At 41.2% G+C, this 27,705-nt stretch overlaps 1 protein-coding gene across 8 annotated transcripts in view; it reads left to right on the top strand.

The window, feature by feature from the left end:
* The window catches only part of NR3C2 (nuclear receptor subfamily 3 group C member 2), a 193,921-nt gene that overhangs the window by 55,856 nt on the left and 110,360 nt on the right, over nucleotides 1-27,705 (top strand). The window contains exon 1 of one of the 8 annotated variants that reach the window (XM_048305189.1): nucleotides 9,341-9,364. The exons of the other annotated variants lie outside the window; for them this stretch is intronic. Within the exon in view, the coding sequence (XP_048161146.1) occupies nucleotides 9,357-9,364 (8 nt within the window). The 5' untranslated portion in view covers nucleotides 9,341-9,356. Of the gene's footprint in view, nucleotides 1-9,340; nucleotides 9,365-27,705 lie in introns of those variants that run through there. 8 annotated transcript variants of the gene reach the window in all.

The raw sequence follows: 27,705 nt of genomic DNA, 5'->3' as shown, positions 1-27,705 counted from the left end.
GAGATGTGCTGTACAGATAGCAATGTTTTATCAATCGCACAATGAAATCGAAGTGGAAACAGCGTTTGAAAAAGCCTTGTAGAGTTTTGTAGTGATGTACTAATCCATTCAAATTTTATTGTTAGCATCTGTACTGAGTGATTGGAAGAATTACCACATTAGGGGCCCTTGAGACAAGTATTATTTACATTTGTGTCAATGAATTTGATAAATACATTTTAAAATTCAGGGAATCGTGTAGTTAAGCTATTAATAAAAGTTAAGTAATACTAAATGTGAGAATATGATATTACTGCTTATCCTTGTTATTGCTATTATTATTATTGTTTTTATTATCATCATAATTGTTATTAACATTATTGTTATTATTGTTATTATTAAGATAATATTCCGGATAAACATCCCCATGTTGTTTAGCTACAGCTTCTGCATTTATTAAATGATAATGATATTTGTGAAGAGCAAGGAAGAGTACATTATAAATTAATTAGCAGATAGATGATGTCCTTCCTCCATTTCAGCCATCTCACAGATTTGCTGTTGACGTCGCTCAAAGCTGTATCTTTGCTGCTGATACAGTTTTCCTGGTGTGTCAGGGAGTTTGTGGCAAACTGTTCTAACGGAATTTCCCTACACATGGTGGCAGTGTGGAAGATCTCACCACACAGAAACAATACTTGCTCTATTTGCTTTTTGTTTGATAAGCCACAGTGTAAAGAAGCGGCCTTTTTTTTGTTGTTGTTTTGGGGCTGGCATTTTTGTGGTCATGCTCACTGATGAATAAGGTGCCTGTTATTTGTGTGTATTTGTAGCATGCAAATATAACTCTGCTGTCACACTTAAAAGAGGTTGTTTTTATGTCATTGTGATCTTTTTCGTTAGCAGTGCTACCTGACCGGGTAAGTTAGGCTTGGAGTGATTAACTTCATAAACATTGTAAGTGTGTGTGTTCTTCAGCCGCAAGTCTATTCAAGAATTAGAGAGTACTGAAAATCACACACACTGATGCAGGTAGGATGCAGGATTTCCACACTGTTGTTCTGCAGAGTGGCATTGCGTTCACAACATTTGCAGTGCATTAAGAAAAGTGCTTAACTGAATAAAATTAATTTTAAAAGCTGTCAGAAATGACGAGATATTTGCCTGTTTTTCTCCACCACTTCTGAGTGTCTTAAAGACCTACCTTGCTGACATTTTAAAATAAAGCTAAGATATTCAATGGAGAAAATGCTAATTTATGCTATTTGTGCTTTATGTAGGAAAGGGTATCTCTTTCAAAAGGTTACATTTACCAAAATCCTTACAACATGAAGGGTTTTTTGTGTTGCTGTATGGGGTGAAGACACCCCAGGAAGGGGGGACCCGAGGAGATGCCTGTGCAGCTGTTGCCAGCTGTATGTTTGGGCAGCACTAAGACAGGGGGACCTGCACCCCACCATCGGTCTTTTTGCCAGTAAAGTCATGGCTGGCCAGAAATAATTGCCTATAACACAACAGCACATGATCCAAAACCTAGATGGATTTCATAAACAGTTATAACAGTTACAGTGGTGTTTCTGCATTTCTTTTGGATTTTTTTTTTCTGTTACTAAAAGTCTGTTGATGCAGTCAATGCATATTTTGAAAATAAGCCCTTTAAAGAGAAAATGACCATGGCAAGATTAAAGACTTGTACTGTTCAGTGGACTCGTTCCTTTGAGAGACATATCCTAATAAGAGCTGTCCAATTAAGAAATTTTGTGTGGTTTGCAGGGAGACTGGTTTATTTCATTTTATTTTCAATAGAAAAATGAATGTATTTCTGTGGTGTGTTTTATGGGATGAGCAGACACATGTTCCTTTTCTCAGAAGTCGTCTTTGTGGCTTTGTGAGAGGGCTGTCTGTATAACATTAGAATACAGAAAAAAAAAACCTTAACAGTGAAGTTTGGTCTCGGTGCAAATATCTACAGAGTAATCATGTTTGCTGCCTACACTGTATTTCCTGTGGTTGTCTGTTAAATTATGATCTCTGTCACGTAGTGTAGAAGTACCAATTGCTTTCATATGGTAATATGGAAAAGAATCATAGTTAAATGCTTCTTTGGCACTTACTCTTGGAAATACATGATTGTGTAATTCCTTAGGAAATTTGAGTTGTGTCCTTAGGTATTTTAGTTTTTCTCTTTGTCTGCACTGTTGAACATCTCAGTAACTTACTTCTCTCACAGCCCCCCTTTTAGCCCAGTTAAGATGTAGATCTTTCCTCCTTCCACACACCCTTGTGTTTCAGGCTACTGAGTAATTGAATGTTGTGCAAGCGTTTTTGCCTCCCCTCCTCTTTAAGAGTCTCTCAGGCAGAAGCTGGGACAGAAGAGCCCCAATTTCACAGAGGGAGCCTGGCCTTTCCTCCCTTTCCCCCAGCAGATCTGAGAACTGGGCTCAAAATAAGGTTGAGAAGGAGCTCGGTGACCTGAACTTTTCTCTCCGTGCTTTCTTAAAAATACATTTCTTCTACCTCTCAGCTTCTTAGATCTGTGCTAACCAACTGTGTAGCTTTGGTAGTTGTCTTCTTGAAGACTGAGAATGTTGAAAGTAGGGCACACCTCGCTCCTGGACAGAACCCTCTGTGTATGTGAAGGAGCAGTGTAGTTTAGCACAGCTCTGAGTCCAGGATGGAGAATTACTGAAATAGGCGGCACCAACTTTGAAAATTGGTTTGTGTCCTGGAATTTGCAGCTGTAGAAGTTCATCAGCCTACTGGTCTTGCCTGCTGGTGTCTTTCAACCATTAGCCCGCAGATCCAGCATCTTTGTCATCCCGTAGAAAATTATTCTGTAAGCGTTTTGATTACTCTCTCCTGAGAGATTGCAAGCGTCTCCCATGAATGAGCAGATAGAAATGATGTAACAGATACTTAATTGCCTAAAAGCCTACAGAAGGTTTAGCAAACTACCGAAAATTCAACAGTGAAGTAAATAACTGGAAACATTACACTTTGGTGCACCTGTTTTATTTGAACATAAAGTTACTGTTTTGAAGAGTTTATGTCTATAGTTTAAATTGCAATATGTAAAACTGTTTTGTATTAAAAACAAAACAGTACATTCTCACAAACTGGGCATGTTACACCAGAACTTTGACTAAGCAGTGATTCACAGCTATCCTCAAAAAACTGTGTCATGAGAAGTTGTAAAAAAGTATCCTACAAAAGTTTCATTTGGCAAGCAGAAAAAGCTCTGCTACATTAAAATTTGTTTCTAAGTTCTGTCTAAAATGTATGTGTAGTGTTTTTGTAGCATATGCTGTAGTTCAACTGTATTTTTAATAGCTTTGTAACTGTTTTTCTCTCTACTTTGCCATATGAATTCTTTTCATTTTGAAAACTGTTATGCTTGCATTCATCCCAAGAAAGGAATTATTTTGGGAAAGTTGAGAAAAATGTGTTTAAGCATTCTGTGAGAAAAAAACCCCTAAAAACAAAAACCAATCAGTTTGAGTCCTTAATGGTTGTAATTGAAAGTTTCAGGGAATAAAAGAACAAAGTCTCTGGCCCTCCTGGGGCGGAAGGACGTGGGATGAAGCACAGCTATGGGTGTGGTAGAGCTTTGGTCCAGGTAAAAGGAAGGTCTCTGGGTGCTGTTGTAGGTCAAACGCTCACCACAGCAATCTTGATCTCCAGTCTGAGAAAGGGCCAGGACTGGCAAAGGAATTTTGTTTGGCATGGGCTTAACATGAATGAACTTAGGCAATCTTCTTTTGGGCTGTAAGTTGTGAGGAGAGACTCCTTCACCACGAGGATTTCTTCTTTTGTTTGCTGCCACACAAGGATGTAGGAAAAACCTTCCAAGAATCCAAGGAAAATCATGTCCAGGAGTCATGAATAATTAAATCTGTAGCCTCTGAACCGCCATTGGGTTTCTTGATTTTTCTTCTCCTTTTTGAAGTTTTTTGGATGTTTTCTAAGGCCCCTCTTTTAAGACACACTGCAGTCAGGAAAAGTGATGTTAATTTCCATGGGAATTTTCCCCCTCAAGGTTCCTCTGGAAGATGATGTCCTTCACAGCCTCCCTGGTCACTCTGCAGGTGCCATGAGAACCAGTGTAGGAATACACACCAGTTTGCCCATGCTATTGATCAAGCTTAAGCAGAAAAGCCCAGGATAAACACACAGATGCGAGGAGTTGCTGTGACATCTGATGGCTTTAGCTCAGGTCTGCTGTCAGCCCAATTCAATTTGATGCTTTCAGTGTACTTGGGGAGGGGGCGTGGGAGAGAAGTGTGGCTAGCTGGAAATAGGCTGCATAGGGGAGAAGACTGTATTGCAGGAGTGATTGCTTTCTAAATAAAGAATTTCTGTCTCTCTTGGGAGAAATCAGGAAAAGGACCATAAAGTTCCTGTTGTCCAGCAGAAGAGAACCATCTGCTGGAGTTATGAACAGCTGGCCGTGTTTAATGGCCAGTGGTTGATGGTCTCGGCTCTAGCTGGCAGGAATTAGTTTATTCAGTGCAGGTGATTGAAAGTGTACTATAACACACCAGAAACAAGAAAGGGAAAAAAGAAAAGTGGATAAAAACTGTTTAAAAACAATGATATGGTTCCACAAGGACAGTATTTTTCTATTCCATTTTTTTATTATAAATTTCTGAAATTGTTAAAAGGCACTTGCACATGCCATGTCATGATGTTGGTGAGTCATTAACTTCATCTTCAGAGAGAAAAGTGGTGTTTTGGCACTTCCTTGCCTTTTTCCTTTCTTTCTCTGTGGTTTTCCGTTTCTATTCTGCAAACAGTTAGGATGAACTAAAGCATTCTCTGTTTTCCACTAGGTCTCATTTGCTACAGCTTTCTGCCTTTAAATTACTTCTGAACCACAGAATCTGGCAGGGCTCGTTGGAAGGCATTTGAGGACAACTACTTGATCTGGAGTACAGCCATGTACGATACTTGAAGGCATAGAACAAAGCAGTATAAATTGAGATTATTTTACTAAATGTTTATGGCTCTTCCAGGACAGCCAGTAGAATTGCAGAAAAAAAATCTTAATTAGGGCTTAGCATGTAAATACTCACTTTTTATTGCATCGAGGAATGCTTTTACCTTCTCTGTCTTAAAACAAAGGCCTGTTTAATAGCTTTTCCTTAGCTGTGTCCCTAATCTAACATTTCTTGTCTAATTGTTGGAGATCGAGTACATGTAAAGAATTGTTAACATCAGGGGCATTGAATAAATGATTTAAGGAGGACTGGCTAGGATAGGAGGTTAATCACGCTTCCACAACCTTACAGCCCAGTTTAAACTCCATACTATGAAACAAGTAAATGCAAATATTGATGATAATAATAATAGCAGCCATTTGAAATATTTTGGACCAGTTGTATCCTGAGATGTACCCACAAAGCCTCACTAGATACCGTGTGCTCCTGCTATGCACTGCAGGTACATGTATGCAAAACCAAAGATTATTATGGAACAGAGAAATTCAAGCCATGCAAACGATTTTGCAAGGTGTTAAGTCACATTTTTTGCCTCTCATAGCCATTAAGGTTTATGTTTTTCCTGCAGCAAGCTCTGTGTGTATTCAAGAACTTTAAATATTTAGAAGCATGTTTTCAAAACTTGGCTAGTTACTTGAATGCAAATGAGAGGGATCAAGGTCTTTTGTACAGTTTTCCACTGGCAAACGAAAGTGCCCATGCCAGTAATGTAAATCAGGTTATTCCTAGGTGGGTTCCAATTTGCTCATGTTACAGGTTAAAAATCACGAACACAAAGGGAGGTTAGCTTGAACTCTTGAGGTTTTTGATAAATAGACAGTGCTGCATTTTCTGTGTGTTATTTCTTGTAATAAAAGGAACAAATACAAACTTAAGGGCATGCTAGATGTATGGAACATCTTTGATTTTAGTATTAAGATGTGTCTGTTGCTGGCAACAGTATGTTTGTATTTAAAACACACTTCTGAGGTCTTAACTAACAGCGTTAGTAACTAACACTAATTTAGTGTTTTAAATTCATGATACTCATTCTGTAATTTTGTGGCTTCCCTGCCATTGCTAATAATGCAGTAATGAAATTATATGCAGTGCTTGAAAGGTTAATGTTACCTGTTTGATTAAAATACAATGATTACACCTTAGAGATGGATGCTGGTTGTTTATTTTCTGTGCTTCCTCTGTCACGTTTAGGAAGTGCTGGCTTGAGAAGTGTGCCATCAGTACCTGAATGTCCCACCTATCTAGTCTCTGTATTGTGTATTTGCCCCAAATCATATCAAATGGCTTTTGAAGGGTCTGAATGCTTTCTTTTGTTATGGATTTAGTATACACAAAGCAGCAGATACACACATGAAGCACCCAACATACTCCCAGGATCATGTCCCAGGTTGTAAGAGTGTGTATTTATAGGAATGTTGTCTGAAATCCTGAAGATGGTTTCCATATATCCCTGTAACAATGTTTTCACTTGAGGAAGGCCAGCAATGAATGTTTCTCTTCTGTTTTCTTTGCATTGTGAGTTCCAGACAAAGGCAAACTCTGCCCTGATGGAAAATGCTAATGAAAAAAGTAAAACGACATGTTGCTGATTTTAATTCACAGCCGTGCTTTTCCGCTTTAGTAACGGCATGTCACGTAATTCCGGTTCTCTTATACATCTTGTTAATGAGCAGAATATTTCATGGAGAAGCAGAGTTTAGTTTTCTTGTGGCTAACTGGGCAGAAGTTACTGTTGTGTCAGTATTATTTGAGCTACAGCGAGAGGTTGCAGGGTAGGGAATCTCTTTGTGCTTTAGTAAAGTCTAGAATGCTGTTTTTCTCACTCTCTAAGAACAGGTTGAAATCTTGTGTGTCTTATTTCCTTGGGCCAAATGTGGAATTTATTTAGATCTCAGTCAGATACATAGTAACACATTCGCATTCAGCAGTATGAAATTTCCCAGACTACTTTAAGTGATGCCAATTAAGTTCACAGCTACATGAGTCACCTAGAATAAAAAAGAGGGGAAAGTGACCAAAAAAGCACATAGACATCTTTGCATGCTAAAGATTTAGGAGGTATGTCTGAATAAATACGTGTGAATTTTATTAAGTTTATACTCTAAAGTGCCAGTTAAATATGTGCTGATTAAAAGCTGCTTGATTTTAAAAGGTAAACATCAAATGCAGATATATTATACTGATATTAGAGAGAGTGCACTTAACATGCATCAGACTTGGTTTTATGAAACAGGAGGCAAGACAGCTAAATGCAAAATTTTCTAGAGTTGTTCCTTGTTTTGAATGTGCTGTCCAATGAGCTGTATGTAAAAAGAATTCATAATAAGCAGAGAAGTGGCCAGGTAAGGTTCACCTCTTAGCATGGGCACTCTGGAGAAGGCTATAAATGTTACATGATGAGCAAGTTTAGCATAAATAAGAAAGGTTTAACAAAAAATACCTCTTCCTTTCTGCTCCGGGTCGAAATTCAAAGTAATTCTACTTGGGGGAAAAGAAAAAAGGTGCGTGAAGGTGATTTCTCAAAATGGTTTTTATTTTCTGTAAAAGCAGAGAGCTGTTTAAATACTAAGGAGAAACTTGGCAGTGTTCAGTTTGTTCCTGATTTCAGGAGGACTGCAAAAGAATGAGAGGGAGAGGGAGCAATAAGTGGCATTACTATATTACTAAATATTACTGTCCTGTCTGTAGTGTGATACAGTGTCAGTGCCTGGCTCAGTGTTAAGGGAATAGTGTTGGAATTACTGTATCTGGTGTAGAATACTTCCCTGCAAGGTGCAGGCATACATTTACGTGTACTGGCAAAATATGGACATGGGTAGAATGTAACTGTAAAGCTACAGAGAGACGTGCACACGGGCTACTTTGCAGGCAAAAAGGGATTGAAACACATTATGAAGGGAATAAAAGAAAATACATCTGAAATGCAAAAGCAGGAAAGGCCCGAGTATTTTTGTTGTCTGCTCTGACCTTGGTGAGGGCAGGATAAAAACCACACGGGATTTCCTGGATGACTATAAATGAATGCGTGTGTACACACATAAAGGTGAGAACCGAGGGGAGGAATCAGTCGGGAGAAAGGGAATTCCAGACGGATGAGGCAGCACACGCTGAAGGGCAGCCCCAGCTGCATGGTCATGAGGATGGGACAGGGAGGAATGCATGAGTGGGCAGTATTGGGATGATGGACACAATATTGGAGAGGCAGGATGGAGGGGGGCCAAAAAGAGGTTTTGAAAAAATCAGGATGCTAAATATAAATGGAGTTCAGACATTAACTGTGTCACTGTGATATAATTATGGCTGTTACATTGTTTTGGTCTGGAAGGACACAAATTCAGACCTTAAGGTTCCAGTTTACAGGGGCTGAGGGACAAAGCTTAAAGAAATAAATAGTATGAATGGAGGCAGGAAATAACAAGACCACGAGTGGTGATGTGGGTGGAGCAAGTTGCTAAAGAATTAAGTAAATAAATCCAGTTCTATTTAGTTAGTTTTAAATTTAGAGTAATTTGGAAAAATTCCAAAATAAACTTTCAAGCTTTTTCTAAAACTAAACCTGAAGAGATTGTTTTTTGTTGGTAGGTTTGTTTTTTTAGATCTTCATATTCACTGATGTGTTTTCCACGTATCTGTTAAGTTAAATGTGTTATCTCAAAGTCCATTAATTCATTTTTAAAATCTGTCATTCAGATTCCATAATGTGAATGTGTTTTAAATCCCTAGATAAGTTTATTAGGACAAATTCCATTTCAAATCTTGGACAATCATTGTCTTGTATTTACTGACTGGAGAAAAAAAAAAGTGTAGAATACCTGATTACTGCTGGTTAAAAAAATGTACCAATCTAATTTTCAGGTGGTAAAAACGTACTCATAATTGGATTTAAACCTAGTCAAGGCACTTAGCAGTGCCTTACTGACTTTTTCATCTACACAGAAAATTGAGCAAATAATGCAATCACTTATCTCTAATATTTTGTAATTGTAGCCTGTGTTCTCCTTCAAATCACTGTTGTTGGTTTTTTCCCCTGGATCAAATTCACAGGTATCTTACACGCCTTTGCTGCTCTCCACAGCTGCCATGATTTTCTTTGAAAACTTTTCCTTGTAACTGGTGGTACCGCAGACAATTTTCTAAATCCTCAGCAGCTGCGAGGCTGCTTTGCACGGAGTGAAGTGCCCTCTCTCGGGGTGGGCTGGCTCTGCTGGATGACCTGCTCCAGCTGGGAAGCAGGAGGCTGTAAAGGGGGTGAGCGAGATCAGTGGCGGCAGCTGTGGGATGCAGGCGGCGGCTGCGGATGGGGGAAGATCTGCAGCCTCCTCCCCACGGAGCCTGCAGGGTCGGGAGAAGGAGCGGTGCTGCTGGCTATCCTGAGCTGTCATGGGCAGGTTAGTAATCTCTCCGTGGGAAGGCTTGGAAATATTTGGTGGTGTACTGGGTCTCTCTAGGCTGGGACAGGTGTCTGCAGGGCAGTGATTTGACCAAGCAGCCAGTGCATCATGGTGTGGGGCCAGTCTTCGTGCTAAAGCTGATGTGTTAGATTTGGGGGGCTGGGGAGTCGCTACTTTTCTCTGCACTGAGTCTGCAGACATGGTCAGAGTGTGCAGCCTCTGGGCTTCCAACTTCTGAGGGTCTGTTCCTGCTGCTCCTCCCCTCAGTTCCTCTGGCGAGGAGAAAGTCAGGAGAATGGTGGAGTTTTTGGTGGCTGCAGTGCCATGTATAGGAGAGCAGCTCCTGAGCCATGAGAGCAGCCTGGGAGCGATGCCTTCCCTAAACTGGCTGGGCTGCCCTGGGGGTTCCCCATCCCATATGGCAGCAGGTCCTCTGGGGGCAGAATGAAACTTCCACATTACCAGGTTCTTTCAGCAGTTAAAAAAAGGGCTATTGATGTATTGATTGACTTGGCGATTGCTGCTGGGAAGTTAAAGGTGATAAGGAATGACCCCTTGGACTGCAGGACTGGATCATGGTATGAGGATTGCTCTTGGCCTTGCTGTGCAGCCGTGCCAAGCTGTGTTGTAATTCTTTACCCTTTCTTACGTGAACATCGTGTATTGGTTGGAAGCTTAAGACAGAGAATCTGTGGGGTTTTTCTTTTTTTTTTAAATATAAGCTCCTAGACAAAAACACAAAATCTGATGTGACATATCACTGGGGGCCTCAGGCCCTCTTGTATACCAAATAATAGTTGGAAGTCAGTGTATTCTGGTAGCCTGACAAAAAAACCTTGATTGTTCTGTACCAGCCTTTCCACTGACAGACTTGTGGTTTTGGTTTAGAGGTTTTCGGTTAACCTGCTGAAAACTTGAGATAAGCCTACCCAATTTGCCTGCTCTTCCTGTGACAGAGATACTTTGTCCACTAAAAACTTTGCCAAACCACTTCAGGTTTTTTGAAGTCTGATTAAATAACCAGCAGAACCATAGAACTTACATCTTGCCTTTGAGGAGGTAGGTTGTTAAATTTCACCTTGTATCCCACTCTGTTTTAAGGCCACTGCTACTTCATCTCCCGGTCAGAATGGAGGGAAATCGTGTGAGGGGCCATGGCCTGGGAGAAGGTCATTGTTACTGACCCTACAGAAAAAGTGGGTTGTTGTTTTTTTGTGGTTTTGTTCCTGATTAACACTACGTAACCTATGGCCTTTGTAAGCTCCTGTGCTGTTGTTGCTGTCTGATCTGTCCTTTTATTCCTGCTGCCCTTAGGTATATGTTTATTTAAGCAGCAAAAGGGTGGTATTTTGTTATGGCACGTGGGTGCATCCCTGTGCTAGCTCAGTTTAGCCGCCCTGAATAACAGAAATAGCAAATATGCAGGGACATGGGAGTATCAGGCTGGCACCTAGAATGCCCCAGGGTGTTGGAGGACGTGTCCTGGCTGCCATCCCTGGCCACTGCTGGCAGTCCTGCAGAGTTGTGCCAGTGTCACTTCACTGTGTAGACGTGCAGCAAGTCTTAGGTCTGATACTCCTTTTAAACCAGAATAACCTTACACCACTCCTTCTCTTTGTGTAGATGTGACTCCTCTGTACATGTGAACCTCTGTGGTTCCTCCTCTGTTTTCTTTTTATCCCTCTGCACTTGTGTGCAGCCACCAACAGACTGCTGCCCTTTTTTCCCATACCTGTGATGATACTTCTTTGGCATTTTAATTAAATTTAATCGATATGCTGATAGGTGCATTGATTAAATACAGCCATTGGTGCCAAAATAGTCTCTCCCCTCATCCACTGAGCCTTGTTCTTTCTTTCTGAAAGAAAAATGTGCTCACGGTGTTCAGCTTGGTTATGGTGCCTTGGTGCTAAGAGTCTTGCCATGGCTGAAACTACTGTAGGGATCTGGTGCTTCAGCAAAAAGAGTCTGGAATGGTTTCATTTAGAGGAGGTCGCTGCAAACTGAGCTGCCTGAGGAGGGCAGGCAGCCTCAGGGCAGTATCTCCAGTGACTGCAAATTCTTCTTCAAGTCAGTTTTTACCAAGGCTGCTATTGTGTTGCTGGTTTACAAAACAACCTTTACTTCTCTTTCCTTATTTCAGGAAGTTTTGCTTCTTTCAGTGGTGCCACTTTGGAGATGCTGTTTCATTGCATCCTATGTTTTTTGAATTGTGCTCTTTGTGTGTGTCCTCATGCAAGAAGATGTGAATCAAAAAACACATGGAAATGCATCTCAGTGCATTGTTCACATTGCTCAATCTATTTGTATCATCTATGTTTAGCTTCTCTTCTACACTATCACTTCTATCCCCGAGGCAGCTGTAATTTATATCTGTTAATTATTTTTCTGCAATCTAACATGTTGAAAGAAGAGAGATTGAAAATGCAGAGAAAGGTGCTAAAGTGGAGATGAATGAAAATATCTACTCTGCATGTCCAGAACTTAAAATGGAAGCAAATAGAAATAAGTTCTTTGGGATGTTATCTGCCTCTCTTTGTATTTCTAACTTGTTGCTGAGGCATCTGATGACATACTTTGAAAAGTGAGAATACATAAGTGCCTGTAAATCACTGGGGCTTGACATATGAGACTACTCATGTCTTTTGGTTTGTAAATATGATTTATATCACGTTGCAGAGGATCTGAGAAGTCCTCCCTAAGCCAAAAATGGACAAACAGTTGGCATCTGCAGTTTTTCGGCACATCGCTGCACTTAATAACAGGTCCAGTTTGGAATATTAAATGTTAATGGTTTCACATGCATGCAATGCCAGTAAACCTGCTCTTCTGCTGGTGTAAAAGACCTCAGCACTGGGAACTTCACTGATGGGCCTTTTTTTGTTGTCTGAAAAGTATTTCTCAGAGGTGTAAATTCATGATCTTCACGTTTGTTTCCCTACAACTTGTGATCCGTCCAGTGAATTGCAGCTGGCTCATATCAGGCAGCAGAGCGGGTGAGTCAGCCCATCCAAGCGCTCCGAGCGAGTCCGTCTTGGAAAGGCTGATGTGCCAGCAGGGCTGCTGCTGAGTCTTCCTGTGCACAGTCCGGAGCTGGAATCCTGGAGTAACATTTGCCTCTTGACACCGTTTATTTTAACGGGCTTGAATGCATGTGACACCTATTCAGAGTTTAAAATCACTGCAAATACATCTAAAGGCAAGTTGGCCATGGCCGCTGTTGCTGTATGTGATGTGCCGTATGTCTGGGTGAGTGTTTAGTCCTGTCCTCCTGGCTGGAGGTCAGTTCTTAAAACAGCTACAGGTTTTCCTCTCACTGCAGGTTTTTGTAGAGCTGGTAGTGGAAAAACCATGTGTAAATGCACAGGAATACTTTGGGGACTGTTGGCATATAAAACTTGTAGTATATTATTGTTTCAGCTTCTGCTCTCAGAAGTATGTCTGTCACTCAGGCAGCTTTTCCAGGATGAGTGAAGTTTTGGGCTGCTTGGCTTATGCAGCACGATGAGGGCAATGCACATCTGCTGTGGCACCTTGGTAGGACTTCTGGGCTTTTCTCTGAGTGCTGGAGCACATGGAAATAACACAGGTCACCGGACCTTACTGCCACTGCCCAAGAGTGGGGGGGAAAAACCGGTGGGCATTACAAGAGAGGGTTGAAAAAGTGATTAAGGTGCCCGAGTATGTAAGTCTGCACATGACAGGATTTCCAGAAACACCCACCGTTCCAGATGCACAAACAAGTTACAGTTCATCAGCTATTTATGGTAATTGCATGTGCAATATTCGCCCCTGGCAAAAGCAGGGTCACTTGAGTTAAAGAGCGAGCATGTGCAATTACTGTGTTTGGCAGTTGATTCACAGTAACTTGTTATCACATGGTGTTTAATTGAGCTCTTTTTTGGTCTTTCCCAACTTTCAGCAGAGGTGGTGATCTATTTAAATAGAGGCTTTATAAATGTGGCCCACAGCGAGTGCTGCACTGAGTGTTTCCCCTCCGCAAGGAATTGCAGCCGTGTCCGCCCTGCCAGGCTCTGCCTCCATCCCACCAAAATGGTTTCTAGCAGGAAAGTCCATAGCGTTGCAAACAAAGTGAAAACTTCGCTAAACCAGACTTGATTGCTGCATCTGGCTTTGGACTATTGGAAGTGGCACTTGGACACCGAAGTGCTCGCTTGTGGCATTCAGGGGCTGCGTTTCCACAGATGGGGCCTGTGTCTGTTGGAGGGGTTGGAGAGCAGGACGTTTCCCACTTCATCCTGGGAAACCATCTGGGATGAAGCCAGCTTTATTGTGTGTGTTTCTGGATTAAAAGCCCCCTTTATCATTTTCTTGTGGAAAATAGAGGAGCCTTTCAGTTCCTATCTGAAGAAATATCTCTGAATGGTTCAGGATGTTGAATTTGGGGCTTCTGGGATGCCTTCTGCTTTAAGCACAACTTCAAAAACAGTGGGAAAAGTAGCTACAGCTACAGCAAATTAAATTTATTTGCTGTACCCTGTCTTTCTGCTGAGGGCAGTTAATTCTGTTCCTGATTCTTTAGTTACAAAAAAGTTATGTGAAAGCTTGAGTAGCATGCAAAGTCCTTGTCTGACTCTGTACCATCCTTAGGGGGACTTCAGTGACAGTATAGGCAGGAATTCTGGTGTGAGGTGTGAAAGGAGGTTTATACAGTGCTTGGGTCAAGAGCCAGGCATGGCACTGTGCTTTTGGGCCATGTGGGAGGAACATCACTAGGGGTGATGAGTCTGAGCTTGGCTTCCTCACTGCAGGAGAACACTCGGCTCTGCCCCACAGCTGGAAGGGCAGTTGAATGCTGGTATGGGTCAGGAGCCAGTGCCTGCTGGAGCTGAACTTCTGCATTTGTCCTGTATCACCAAGGAAGCTGAAACCCCATAAACTGAAAACTTAGTCGAAAGTTCAGCATTGGTTTTTGGTTTTTTTTTTTTTTCATTTTTAATTTGACAGGTCATCAGCAGTCTTCATCAAAGCCAAAGCAGAGAGGAGGATTAAAAATAGAAAAAAAAAATTATGTAATTGCATTTCTTGTGCTGTTGAAAGTTGTTTTGTTGTGACATCTCTGAAGGCATTGGTATTTTGTACCAGCTTTGTTGAGTTGGATAGAAAGCTATAAAATAGGATGTGCTGGAGGAATAGATTGGTTTGTTAAAAATACTGTAGTGATACCATGCTGAAAGCAGTTTGTGTTCAGATCAGTATTTGTTACCTATACAACGAATGTGACTTACTTCATAAGTGACCTAAGCAAGCTTTTTAAAGTAGAGCAATAAAAGAATAGATGAAAATAGAATCTATAAAAATATTCAGTATCCATGTGGCTCCCTCTTGGTCTGACAACTCGCTTTTCCCAAGGGTTTGTCTTCTGTAGGGTTGAAGTCTATCAGCAAAAACTTACGAAAAGGAGTGGCTGAGAGCTTGCTTTTTCCTGCCTCGTACTGAAGGAAAACCTGGGAGGTTTGAGCTCCTGGAGGGGCAGCTGGGTGGGGTGTTTTGGTTTGGTTTTTGGTCTTTTTTGGATGTTACGGGTTTTTTTTTTTTTGTCTGAGAGAGACAAGTTCCTTATTAATCCATAATTAAAAAGGGAAGCAAAGGCCATTTTTACAAACAAATGTTCACTTCACAGCTTACCTCGAATCTGTGCTGGGTCATTCATTAATTAATCACTGTTAATTTTTGCATCTTTGGAGAATTTTTCCTCCTTGGACTCATTACTCCTGCATTTATTCTTTCAGATATTGATGCCCATGTTCTCGTTGCATGTGCAAATTACTTTGATTCTGTTCCTGAGGTCTTGCCGTTGCATAGTGCATCTGACAGTTTCATTTTGCAAATTAATGGAAGGTGTGGATAGAGGGATCGTAAAAGGCCCAGCAGCCTGAGGAAGGGTGGAGACTGTAAGATCCTTTGAAAGGTAGTAAGAAGTGGTCTTCATCTTCTTTAATTTCTTGGCTTATTCTCCTTCAAAAATAATTGCCTAGGCAAGTTGTGAGGCAAAGAAAAAATGGTCTAAACTCAGCACTTTCAGTTTTTCATGACAGTCATTTGGGAGCGAAACCCCAAACCTAGTGAATCTGGAAATTTGTGTGGCAATACATGGCATAGGCAGTACAAATATGAGAATACCTTTGGAGCATTGATTTTTTATTCTTGTTGTTGTTGTATATGAATACTGCCTTCATGTACATTATAGAAATAGCTCATCAGAAGGGCCTAAGTCAAGAAATGCCATCTGATGATGTGTCCAGCAGCATTATGATGATAAAAAGAAGGATGTGGAGACACCTGGCTTCGGGCTTGTTAGGGTTTTTTAAGGGGTAATCCACCTTGGAAGCTTTTATCTAGTCAGAAGGAGGAACCGTGTTGGTACAGTTGCTGGGGTTTGTGTTTTCTTATCTCCTATCGCAGTCTAAATAAGACATCTGCTTGTTTTGTGTTAATAAAATAATATTTTGGTAGCAGAATTTGTTAGTCTGGGAGGCTAGTTTGTAGTCAACCTCTAGCTAAAGAATGTTTACAGAGAATATTGTAAGGCCTGAATACAGTAAATTTAGGTCATACTTAAGTTTTAATTTATTTTTTTTTAACTGATATGGTTTAGAATAGGGTTTGTATTTCCAGAGTTGCTAAAGCTGCATATTTAAAGAATTTTGTTCTTATCCATTCAGTTCTCATGATGTTTTTCTGAAATGCTCTTGCATGGATCTCCTTGTGGATCCATCCACTGTTGCTATGCATTTAACTTCACAAGTAGAATGGCAATTTTTTGTTAACTGTCTTCAACAGTATCCCATGATTTGTTTTTTAACCATTTCTAGAACTGCAATGAAGTTGGTTTTTTGCTGTTGTTAAAGCCTAAACCTAAAAAATTCTTGAACTGTTTTCTACTCTAGTAATTTGGATCAAGATTATAGCCATCCAGCAGGCTGATTGTAAAAATCTTTGTCTGATTGCTTTGAGATACAGAAAGAGGGGGGTTGGTTTTTTGTTTTTCTTTTCCTATAAGGTTGTAGGCATTGCTAATTTCTTATTTGATTGAGCAACCAATGTAGTTTGAAATCAGAGATCCAAAAATCCCTTTTTCTTGACCAGCATCTGGAATTTCCCACAGGAATCCTTAGTGTTTTTGTTATGTTCTAAGAATATATCAGAAAAGTCTTTTGTTGAAGTAGTAATATCAATAGGTTTCTATAGCACCTGTGCGTTAGGCGAAAGTCTGTGAAATTGTAATTATTTTTGGAATTCTAATTTAGTTTCACTTCCACCTTGAAATAAAACCCTGAAAAGGTTGAGTAGGCTTCGCTGTATACTGTTCACTGTAAGAAAAAGAAAGTAATTAAGTTGATATCCAGCTGTGTGGTGGAGCTGAGTGCTGGAGGGAAGGGATGCCATCCAGAGGGACCTGGAGAGGTGGGCCTGTGTGAGCCTTGTGAAATTCAGTCTGGAGAACAGCAGCCTTTCTACTGCTTTACTGATATACCTGAAATGCATGTTTGATATGTGTTAAGAGCAGCTCTGCTATTTCCAGAGATCTTTAACTTCAAAAATGTGCCTATTGAGGCAGCATAATAACATAAAAGTCTGATGAGGTTGTGTTTTAGCAGGGGTTCTATTATACTGCTTAGATGCTCTGACAGTGTATAATTTGGAACTATTTATGTTGGTATTTAGTCACACTTCTGGAACTCAAAAAATGCAGGAAAAAGACAGACATATACTTATCCACCAGGTACCAGGCTTAGCGTTGGAAAACCAGAATATTCAAGCAGTTGCAGAGGGTCTCATTTACTTTGTTTTAGCCCCTGAGCAGTAATTTCATATAAAGGGTTCCTCAAGCTTCTTTTGAATTTTGCAGTGCCGTTTCTGCCTTATTTCTGACTGTTTGGTTTTCCAGTTTCTTTTGGCTTCTCTTCTGTCAGTTTTGGTTTTGAGCGTTTAATCTTCTGGCTTAAAAGTCACCATTTTGCCACTTGAAAAGCACAGGCCGGTTGGAACCTGGAATCACAGAATGATTAAGTTTGGAGAAGACGTTTCAGTCCAACAGCTAACCCAGCTCTGCCACCACTAAACCATGTCCCAAGTGCCAGTTCTTTTGAACACTTCCAGGGGTGGTGATTCCTCCACTTCCCTGGGCAGCCTGTGTTGTCTGCTGACCCTTTCCGTGAAGATGTTTTTCCTAATGTCCAATCTGAACCTCCCCTGTTACAGCTCAAGGCCTTTTCCTCACATCATGTGGAAACAGCGCAGGACAGGATGCACAAAGATGGAAGCTGATGGATTTTTTATTCTGATGAGTTGCATGGGTATTTAATATTTAATTCAGTCAATATTGTCTTTTGAAGTATGTTAAGAGGATATTGTGAAAATTAGAATGGCAATTACATGCAGTTGCACAGGCAAAAGAGAATTGTTCTCAGCTTTTGATTTTATTTTCAGGTTTGTCTTGGTTTTTTTTTTTAATTGAGTTTTCTAGACAACGCTTGACTATTGCACACTGCCTCAAAATACTAAAGATCTTCCCATTTTCTTAATCAAGATGTGTGGAATCGAGTTCTGTGCAGGAGTAGCATATCTCATCAGTGCTTGTCTTTGCAGCTAAAAACGAGTAAAAAACCAAAGTTCTGTCAAAAAAAAATTAATTAGTTTGACAGGACTTACTTTTCATGAGCTTGTTTGATATTAATTGCTTTAATTACTCAATGCTTATTAATTAAAGTCTTATTAATAAAATCCTACATCAAACTTCTCACTATTTTGATGGGCTCAGTATTCAGATGACAGGCTATCATAAAGTTATTTTCTGCAATTATCATTTAAAGTATTGCAGCAATCCCAGTTTTCTTCCAGGCTTTTGGAACTTTTGGAACTGGTGCTCTAGGAGTTTCTGAAAAGGGGTGTTAATAACTCAGATAAAATCTCTTTAGTGTTTTTTGTTATGAGTTATTTGGACCTAACAATCTCAAGGAGTTAAATGTTAATAGCCACTGTCTAACATTGTTTAACTAATCAGAGACTGAACAAAAATACCTCTTATATGTCTGCTTTTTTTTTTTCCATTTTTTTCTTATTTTTTTGTTTTTGCCTTTTTTTTTTTTCCCCACTACCTGCAGCAGTTCCACAGTTTTTTAATATGGCTGTTGGTACCTTTTTTGCTTGTTCCAGTAAAGTAAAATGAGCTTTTTTTTTTTTTTTAATTCATGTTAATGATGGTTTGTACTTCTCCTTTCTTGTGTTTTAACACTTCTAATTAATAAAACTTTCTGTTGGCTTCCATTTTTTCACATGTACACCAGGGTGAGAAGCGTAGTTGGGAGCTGCTTTTTCTGCTACGCCTAACTAAGTTTGTCTTGCTAATTTTGCAATGCAATGTTTCGTATTAAAAGTTCCAAGTTGCCATTTGCATCTCTAATTATGTCCTCAGTAGTTTTGTCTCAGAACTGTTCTCAGTTTTACAGAAATGCATCTGATCAAGCGCTGTGGATGGATTACAGGATTGGATTTATTTTACTTGTGCATGGACCACTAATTGTTATACTCTGAGAACTGGTATCTTAGCCAGGCTGGGTGGCTGCAATAAATTTTGTGCATATTGATCTTCAAGGTTGCTTCCAACCCAAACCATTCTCTGATTCTATTCTATTTGTTGAATTAGAAAATGGGAGCCCAAATATACAGGAATGTTGAATAGGGCAATTGCTTGTAGCACTTAAATTCCAGTTAACGTGTGACTGAGCAGAAGGTTAAAGCAGCATCTTGGCCTTTTCTGTGACAAACTGGATCTGAGGGTGATGGTCATGCCAGACTGTTACTGTGTATTTTGGGAAGGATGGGTGGGGAGGGTGTTTGATCTTTATCAAATACAGCTAATATTTGTCCGGACTGCTTAGCTCAAGCTAAGCAATGAAATCCTGTAAAGGCCCCATACTGTCTCCTGCTTTTCTTTGCATCATCTCCTAAGCAATCTACACCCATTCATCCATACCATTCCATTTGTGCTTTCCTTTGCAATGTACAGGGACTTTCCAGCAGTTTCCTTGTGCCCTTTTTCATGGTAATAATTAGGTATTTGTGTTGAGAGCAAGGAGATGATGATGAAGAAAAGATGGGGATTCAGACTGAGGATGATGGGAGCTGCCTTGGTCTCCTGGCCAGGAAGAACTTTCAGTTGTTTTTTCTTGCTTTTTTTTTCTACAAGCTTTATTTGTATGCATTTTTCATTGAAAAAATATTTCTGGTGAGTTTGTCATTTTCATGAGCTGACAGGGAGTTTTCTTTATTTTTAATGAGCAGTAAATCCATGGAAAATATTTTTACAGGGGTTATTGTTTATTTGTGTGTGGAGAGAGACACTTAAAGCAATCCAAATAGTATTCAGCACCTTAAAAGTTTTATACTGCAAGCAAAGCAAAACTTTGGAAATAGGCCAAAAATGTATTGTCTTACTTCAGTTTTATTTTTTGATGAGGTTTATATAATAGATGAGTTAATTCCACAGAGGCATAGAAATATTTTTCCTCACGTGTTGAGTACCATCCTTATCAGAATGAGACCACAGTCCAGATTTTGACAAACCCTGACGAGCTGCTGCAATTCTGCCTGTTTAAGTATAACAGAAACCTGGAAGGATGCTGCAAAGCAAAAGCTGACATTTGTACAATGTTCTGCTTCCTCATCCATTATTTGCAAGGTCTCGTTTCTGAAATCTGAACCAGATTTTTACATATAAAATACCTGCTTGACTGTATTTTGTGCTTTACCACTGCAGTTGAAGGGCTTTTCAAGAACCAGGTGTTTTGGGGGGATGATTGGACCACTGAGAAAAGCCAAGGGAGAATATATTTTAGAGAATATATTAATTAGCATTGTCGATAGCGTGGACCAGTTTTCTCTGACTGATACTGAAGCTATGTGGCCTCCCTGCCAAGCCCGAGCATGTGCAGAAAATAAACATTGGGCAGCTTTTACCCCTGAAATTTCAGGGTAGTGTTTTGGGATGTGCCTGGATCTGCTAAACACGCATCTCTAAAGCATATTTGCTGGCACAGTGACACTTGTGCTGCTTCAAGGTGGTTTTAGCTCTGAAGAGGCAGTCGTTTCTGTCCTGTCTCAACTTCCCAAGGCTTTTGTAGAAATATCTCACGTGGCCACTGCTCACCTTATTCTTTCATATTCTGCATGTGATTGACTGATGCTAGTCAATAGGCAAACTAGCTGGAAGTGATATTTCTCATAAATATGCATGTGAGCATCCATCTTAAATGTTCAAGGCTGCTCATATTTTGCAGTAGGGAGTAGTTCCTGTTGAGGCAGCGTGCATTTTTGTCTAGGTCAAAACAGGAGACTTGAGTAAGTTATTTGTAGTATATTTCAAAATAATAATTCTCTCTCCTTTAATGATTTATCTCCTTAAATGCTCTTACATTTCTAAGAGGCTCTTTTTCATCATTCTGGGGTTTTTTTTTACAGTAAGTTCTCTCTAAGCCATTGGAGTATATAGAACTGACATGTATTTCTCTCTGTTCCCAAATGTAATGGCTGAAGAAAGCCAATGAAAAGATGCAGTCTGTCATTTTTCTTTAATGTTGGGCTGTTGTTGTGGGTTTTTTTTTAAATGAAAAGCTGAATATTGCAATGCTTCCTGTATGGAATACCAGCACAGCCAAGGGGCTTTTCAGTAGTGTGGGCCACTCTGCTGAGGGGATGGAGCACGTTGCAGGAGGCAGGTGTGCATGAGCACCTCTTCTTTCCTGATTTCATCAAACACTTCCCAGATTTCCACCTGTGCCATGTGGAGTTGAGGCTTTGCACTGATTCCACTATTGAGGAGTCTGAGGTGGGTATGAATCTGGTGAATGAAGCAGCACAAGCTCAAGCTGTAGATCACACTCTGTGTGCTCAAAATGCTTTGCTGTTAAGTTTTAGGCTGTCTTTAATACTTAATCTTAAGGGTCTTTTTTCAGACTCACTTTAGAAATGTATGTCAACACTGAAAATTGAATATAGTTCCACTTGTGAAGGTTCATAAACCCAGTGTGATGTTGGCAGTTCCTTTCATTTGATGTCCTCTCTCTTCAGCTGGTTGGGTGATGTTTTATCTTGCTGCAATCTGATTCTGAGGTCAGACAGTCAGGTTTCCTTCCTGCAGCTGGTGCTTCTTCCATCAGAAATACAAATTCTTTAGAGGAGCCTTGTCCCAAGCCAACTCTGGGCAGTCCTCTGCTCTGCAGATTGTGCTGGCCCACTCTGCAACCCTGTTGACTTCAGTATAGATGCATTCAAACAGATTTCTTCACGTGGAAAACAGTAGTTCATTTGTTCTGCAGTGGCATTGGCCTGCACAAATAATTGATAAAATGTTTCTGGGGTTAATTTTAATTTATTTATTTATTATCTACTGGTGAGAGATATTTGTGGTGCCCATAGGAAGCCAAATTGTTGGGTTCAAGGCTTGGGTTTTTTCCTAAATGACAGCTTGGAGACTGTGCTATAGTTGATGCATATGGACTTAATGCATATAGATGTGTTTTATTTTAAGGAAGTGTTAGTTTTAAATTAAATATTAGCAGTTAAGTATTCGTTCTACAGCAGCAAATATGCACTGGCTGCAAGTTGTTATTGGTGTTAGAGCATCAGCAAATAATCTCAGCCATGCAGTGGAAGATTTTAACCCCTTTTAGCTTGCATGAGCTGCTGGCAGGCAAAGGGACATCAGTTTTTGTGAAGAGCTTGTGGACTCTCAGAGACCTGTCACTCATGGGTTACTTTTTGTATATTGGTCCCATGTGCTGAAAAGGTGTTTACAAAGCATAATTTCTTTTTTAATATTGGCATCTGAATATTTAGATCATATTTTAAATATTAGACAGGGGAGACATGGTGAAACGCTGGTAAGGTTTTACAAGTCCAAGAAGAAAGTCTTTCTTGAGGAAATCTAACTTGAAGCTTTTATAATACATTTCTGTTGTAAATTATGCTTGAGATGGCCAGGCGTGGCTGGACAGAAGAATAATCACAACCATTTTAAATGATTACAAGAATTTCTTCTGCTGTTTTGAATGCAGGGTTCACCAGAAGACTGCCAAAAATGGGGATTTTACCCTACTCGGAAAAGGGGTGTACACGTGGTATACTCTTCAGTTTCTCTTTAGCATGGTGAAATAAGCTCATTTCTAGCAAGTCTCCTAATGCTGTCTCAGAAAAACTGAGAAATACTGGAAGTTTAGAAAAAGACTTTTTTTCTCTGCTTAAGTATGTTCTGTAACTTAGAAAGTATCATTTTTATGAATATTAAATTAACATTGAATATGGTCCTGTAATATGCTTTCTTCAGGCTGTGGAAATAGCATTCATTTGGCTTTATTCATCTTGTGGATAGAAATGAAGCAAATAATAAATTGGGAGTAATCTTTTTATTCTTTTGGAAAAAAAAAAAAAGAAAATTAGTCAATGAATACAGTTGCAGCCAGAAAAAAACTGTTGCTTCCATGACATTAGCTGATTAAGGTGAAATAACTGAGAGGGTATTCTAACATTTAAACAAGGCTGTGAGACCAGGAGAAATCAACCTTCTAAAGGGAGCTGGGGAGCTCAGAGCCTGGGCTCTTGGCAGAAGCTGTTTGGGAGCCTGATGGCTGCTGAATTCTGCTGAATCCTAGCTGCTGACCCCACCACTGTGCAGCACTGAGCTCAGCACTGCATGATTAACAAAAGCACAACTTCTTTAGCTGAGGTATCTTCCAAGTGAGATCATATGTCTTTTTTAGAGTCTAATAAAAAATGGAGGATCTACAGCTTCCCTTCTCAGCTTGTTTCTGTGGTTTATTACCCTGCCTGTTAAAAGCTTTTCTCCTGATTTGGTCACAGATGCTTGTTTAAAAGCCCTTTAAAGTCATTTTAGTGTGCACAGTTTCCCTTAAGAAAAATGAAGTGACCTATTTTTGAATTTTCTGTTATCTTGAATGCTCGAAGAATTCTTCTTTCCCACAAATTGTGGAAGTTTGTATTGTGTATTGCCTGTTAGTTTGCTTACACTCATTTAATATCTGACTACTCTAAACAAATACATCTAAAGATTACCAGTATCTGGTTTACTCCAGCAGGTCATGGTGATGAGCTTCTCTGGAGTGGCTCTTGCCCATTTTAGCCACCCTAAAATAAGACAGCAGTGAAAAGGAGAGAGAGGGAGGCAGTCTCATGGGTGGCACTCCTTTCTAGGCGGGTATCAAAAAAAAAAGTGTTTGTTGGTTGGGTTTACCAGTCCGGAGCACTGCCACATTAGTGCTGTGTCCTTTTCTGGTCTTTAAATTTGTTGATAATCAAATACCCAGAGAAATTTTTGTGATTTGAGAGCCAGATGTGGCAGCAAGCAGTGTGGCTCCCTCACCTGCAGGTGCCTGTGGAGATGGCAGCCTATTATTAGTCTGTTGTGTAATGAGTACTTTCTCTGGTTGGTACACTGCTAACGTAAGTTAAAGTATCCTGAAGAGTAAAAGAATTCATTTTTCAGAAACCTTGAGTGTTGCAGTGGGGATCCTGCAACACGCATATATCAAACCAGGAGTCCCGTGGAAAGGAAATATATAGGACAGACAGATTCTTGCTAGCTGTTTCAGAGATGTTTATTTCTCCAGCCGCATGGCCGGGGCTCTGCTGAGGAACTATTCCAGTCACGGGACCAAGGGTCCTTCTGCCCGCGCAGGGAACACAAACCAACCAATGGGAACGAGGCTGAGCAGGGACAGGGAAACCCCGTGTCTGTGCCCTCAGGGCCCCTCTCCCAGGGCTACACGGCGGGGGAGGGACCCCAACACCTCACCCGTTTTATTTTAATAAAAGGAGAATGAAAACAACTGGATAAACATAACAAGAACCGTTTCAAGACAAAACAGCCTCCTGAGTCTTTAAATGTCCAAACAGATTCTGTGGAACATCTTAGGGCTGACAGAAGGGAGACAGGACTCTCCGGGCATGCTTTGTGGGGAAACTGAGGCAGGAGAGGGTTTAACTTCTTCCCTCCCCCTTTTCATCCCCCACTCGGCATTGGAAAGGGATTTTTGGGGAAACAATTGGCAAAAGCATGGTTTTGTGAGGGAAACCATGGATGAAAAAACGGATTGGGAATACACTGGGGGTAATAGGACATAGGGTAAAAGGGAAAGGTGGGATTAGGAAAGGGAGACTGTAGGGGGGACTTACAATAGAGATACTGTCTAACGTGACTACGATTTTTTGTATATATACTGCCTTTTACAGGAACACCATCAGGCCCAGTGACCTGCGATGCTTGTAACCCTTTTCTACCTCGTATAATTTTGAATTCCACGACTTCTCCATCTCCCAAGCTTGGGATGCATTTTTCAGGGTTATTCTTTTTAATAGCAGTTCTATGCACGAATATGTCTTGCTGGTTGTCACACCTTGTAATAAAACCATAATTTTGCTTAACATTATACCATTTTACTATCCCTAAGATCTTAGGTACTACGATCTTTTCCTTTTTCCGAGTGGCTGCTGTTTTCTGTCTCGCTGCGTCTTTGCTCTCTCCTTCGGTCGCTCCCGTGTTGGAATTGTCGGAGCTGCTCGTGCCTGCGCGCTCTTCCCGGGGTCGCGTTCGGGGCTGCGCGGGCCGGGCCGGGCCGCGCCGCTCAGTTCTCCATGCGTCGCCTCCTCTGGTCGCAGCTTCGCTGCCGATGCCGGGCGCTGCACCCACGTCTCGGCCGGGCCCCCGAGCGACGACTCCCCCGCGTCCTGCTCCAGCGTGCGTCTCGGCTGGGCACGGCTCTGCTCCACCGCCGCCAGCCGCCGCCCGCGTGCCGCCCCTCTCGGTCGGGCGTTCCCGGGGCTCGCTCCACCACGCGCTGCATGGGGCCAGGCGGGCACCGTCGGGTCCCGCTGCTCCCGCCGCGCCTCGCTCCGCTGCCGACACTGCGGCTCGCGTGGCTCCGCCCGCACGTGGGAACTGCCTCGCTGCTGCTCGCAGAGCGCTCGGTGCACGTGGCCTGGGCCGCACGGTCCCTGCGCCAGGCTTCCCTTCGCCAGGACACAGCTGACATTGCTCAACAGTCTCGGTAACTAAATAATATTCACGAAAATATTCTTCCATCGGTATATACTTTGACTCCAGTATTAACTGTGTCCAAATGGTTTTCCAAAAGCCCTTGGTAAGAATTAAATCCCAAGAAACATAGAAAAAGTTCTTAAACAACCATGCCAGGAAGTGTTTCAGTTCTTTTTGAGCTTGAATCAAGCTAAAATTTACAAATCGTTGTTCAAGAATCATTTTAAGTTTAAGATAAATGTCCATATGCGGCTCTGAGAGCCAAGAGTCTTCCCACGGTTCCTCCATAGTTTAGATACGGAATAGCAAAGCAAAACTAAGAAGAGGAATCCAAAGTTTCCAGGGTTTACTCACACAAATCAGTCGCTTAGGGATTGGGGATCGTTCTGCTCTCAATTCTCCACCATTTGTTGCAGTGGGGATCCTGCAACACGCATATATCAAACCAGGAGTCCCGTGGAAAGGAAATATATATGGACAGACAGATTCTTGCTAGCTGTTTCAGAGATGTTTATTTCTCCAGCCGCATGGCCGGAGCTCTGCCGAGGAACTGTTCCAGTCACGGGACCAAGGGTCCTTCTGCCCGCGCAGGGAACACAAACCAACCAATGGGAACGAGGCTGAGCAGGGGCAGGGAAACCCCGTGTCTGTGCCCTCAGGGCCCCTCTCCCAGGGCTCCATGGCAGGGGAGGGACCCCAACACTTGAGTCCGTATTTACAGGTAAAGTTATGCTCAGCCTCCACCAGTAATGGACCCTGCATGTGATTTGAGGCTTGTCTTCCAACAGCCTGGAAGCTTTTCATTGCATTTCTTTCTTTTTATTGGCTTTCCCCAAAACTTCTTTTAAAACTATATTCTTTGGGGCAGATCTCTCATTCAAGCTCCTGAATACAGGCTTGTTACAGCCTAGCCAGGCTTGCTAATCTCAATATGCGTATCCCTAATAGACGTAAATTAGGAGGATGCTTAAACAACCAATGGGCTGGAAATTATTTATTGCCCTCCCATGATACAAGCCTCTCATTCTGGAACTGAGTAGTCTGCTGCTTTCTGTTCAGTGTGGCTGTCCTATGTGCCCAATTGCTGACAACTTAGCAAGGCGTCTGCTCTTTCAGGGTTTTCCTGGGCTTTCTATTCTTATTGCCAGTTTTGTTCAGAAACCATGTCATTTGGGGAAAATTGGCCAACGTCTTTATTTTTGCCTAATGAATTTCCTATTTTTTTTTGTACTGTTGCTTGTTATTTGGTATTTTTTATTTTTTGATGCAGCCTCTCATTTGTTACCAAACTAGGATAGGTTTTTACCCAAATTCTGGGGCATTATTTTGCAAAGCAGACCTGTGGATTGGAGTCCCTGTCTGGCTAATTCAGAGCTGGTTCCCCATCTCCGATGGCTTGACCATTGGCAATGCCAACACTAAACTTGCTAAATTAAGCCTTGCCAGGTGTGGGCATGACCCTGCATCAAGCGTTTGGGATTCCCACTTGAGTTCCCTGTATAGGGTTGCTGGATAGTAATGCAGTATCTCAGTTGCTTATTTTTTGCATCAGAAGGGAAGGCATGCATTTAGAAATTCAGATGACTTGTTGCAGGCTGTGGGAGGTCTAGAGCATGTCTCTTCAAAGCTGAGGACTTCCGTTTCTGGAGCATAATTCTTCTCATTTATTTGCGAGCTGCTTAGCTGATGACATCCATTCTCCAGCACAGTTGGATCACAGACTCCTCTCGGCGCCCCTGTGCTGCAGAGAGTTATCCTGCAGATCTATCCCAGTGCAAGATCAAGTAAGCAACTGAGTCATCCCCATATGCAAAACAGAAAAGGAGCTTTCATGTAAAACATCCTATGTATCTCATAACCTTTTCAGGAAGGGTGGAACCTGTAGCTTTAATATTTGGAGGATGTGATTTATGGCACCCTTTTTCTCACCCTGTTTGTGTCACTGCTTCTCTAAAGGAAGAATTTTCACTTGGTTTTCCCTTTTAGCCAAACACCTGGCATTTGTGTAAGCAATTGGGGAAAACGTGGGGAGAATGTTAATATTTTTGGCAGTATTGCTTTGTGTGTCACACAGTTTTTGTGCTGCAACTTTGCCTTCAGTCTGGCATCCTCCTGGCTAGTCAACTTAATCCTCAACTGGAGAATTTAGGAATACTGGAGATGCAACCAGAAAAATGCATCTCATCTCACGCCGTACTCATTCTTGGTGTGAAACATTTGACTGTGAATTTCAATCAAGAAAAAAAACAACAGACCTTAGTCT

This window comes from Corvus hawaiiensis, chromosome 5, assembly GCF_020740725.1.
Source record: "Corvus hawaiiensis isolate bCorHaw1 chromosome 5, bCorHaw1.pri.cur, whole genome shotgun sequence".
Lineage (NCBI taxonomy): Eukaryota > Metazoa > Chordata > Aves > Passeriformes > Corvidae > Corvus > Corvus hawaiiensis.
Note: the sequence above shows the minus strand (reverse complement) of the source record. Positions and strands in the feature narration are given on the sequence as shown.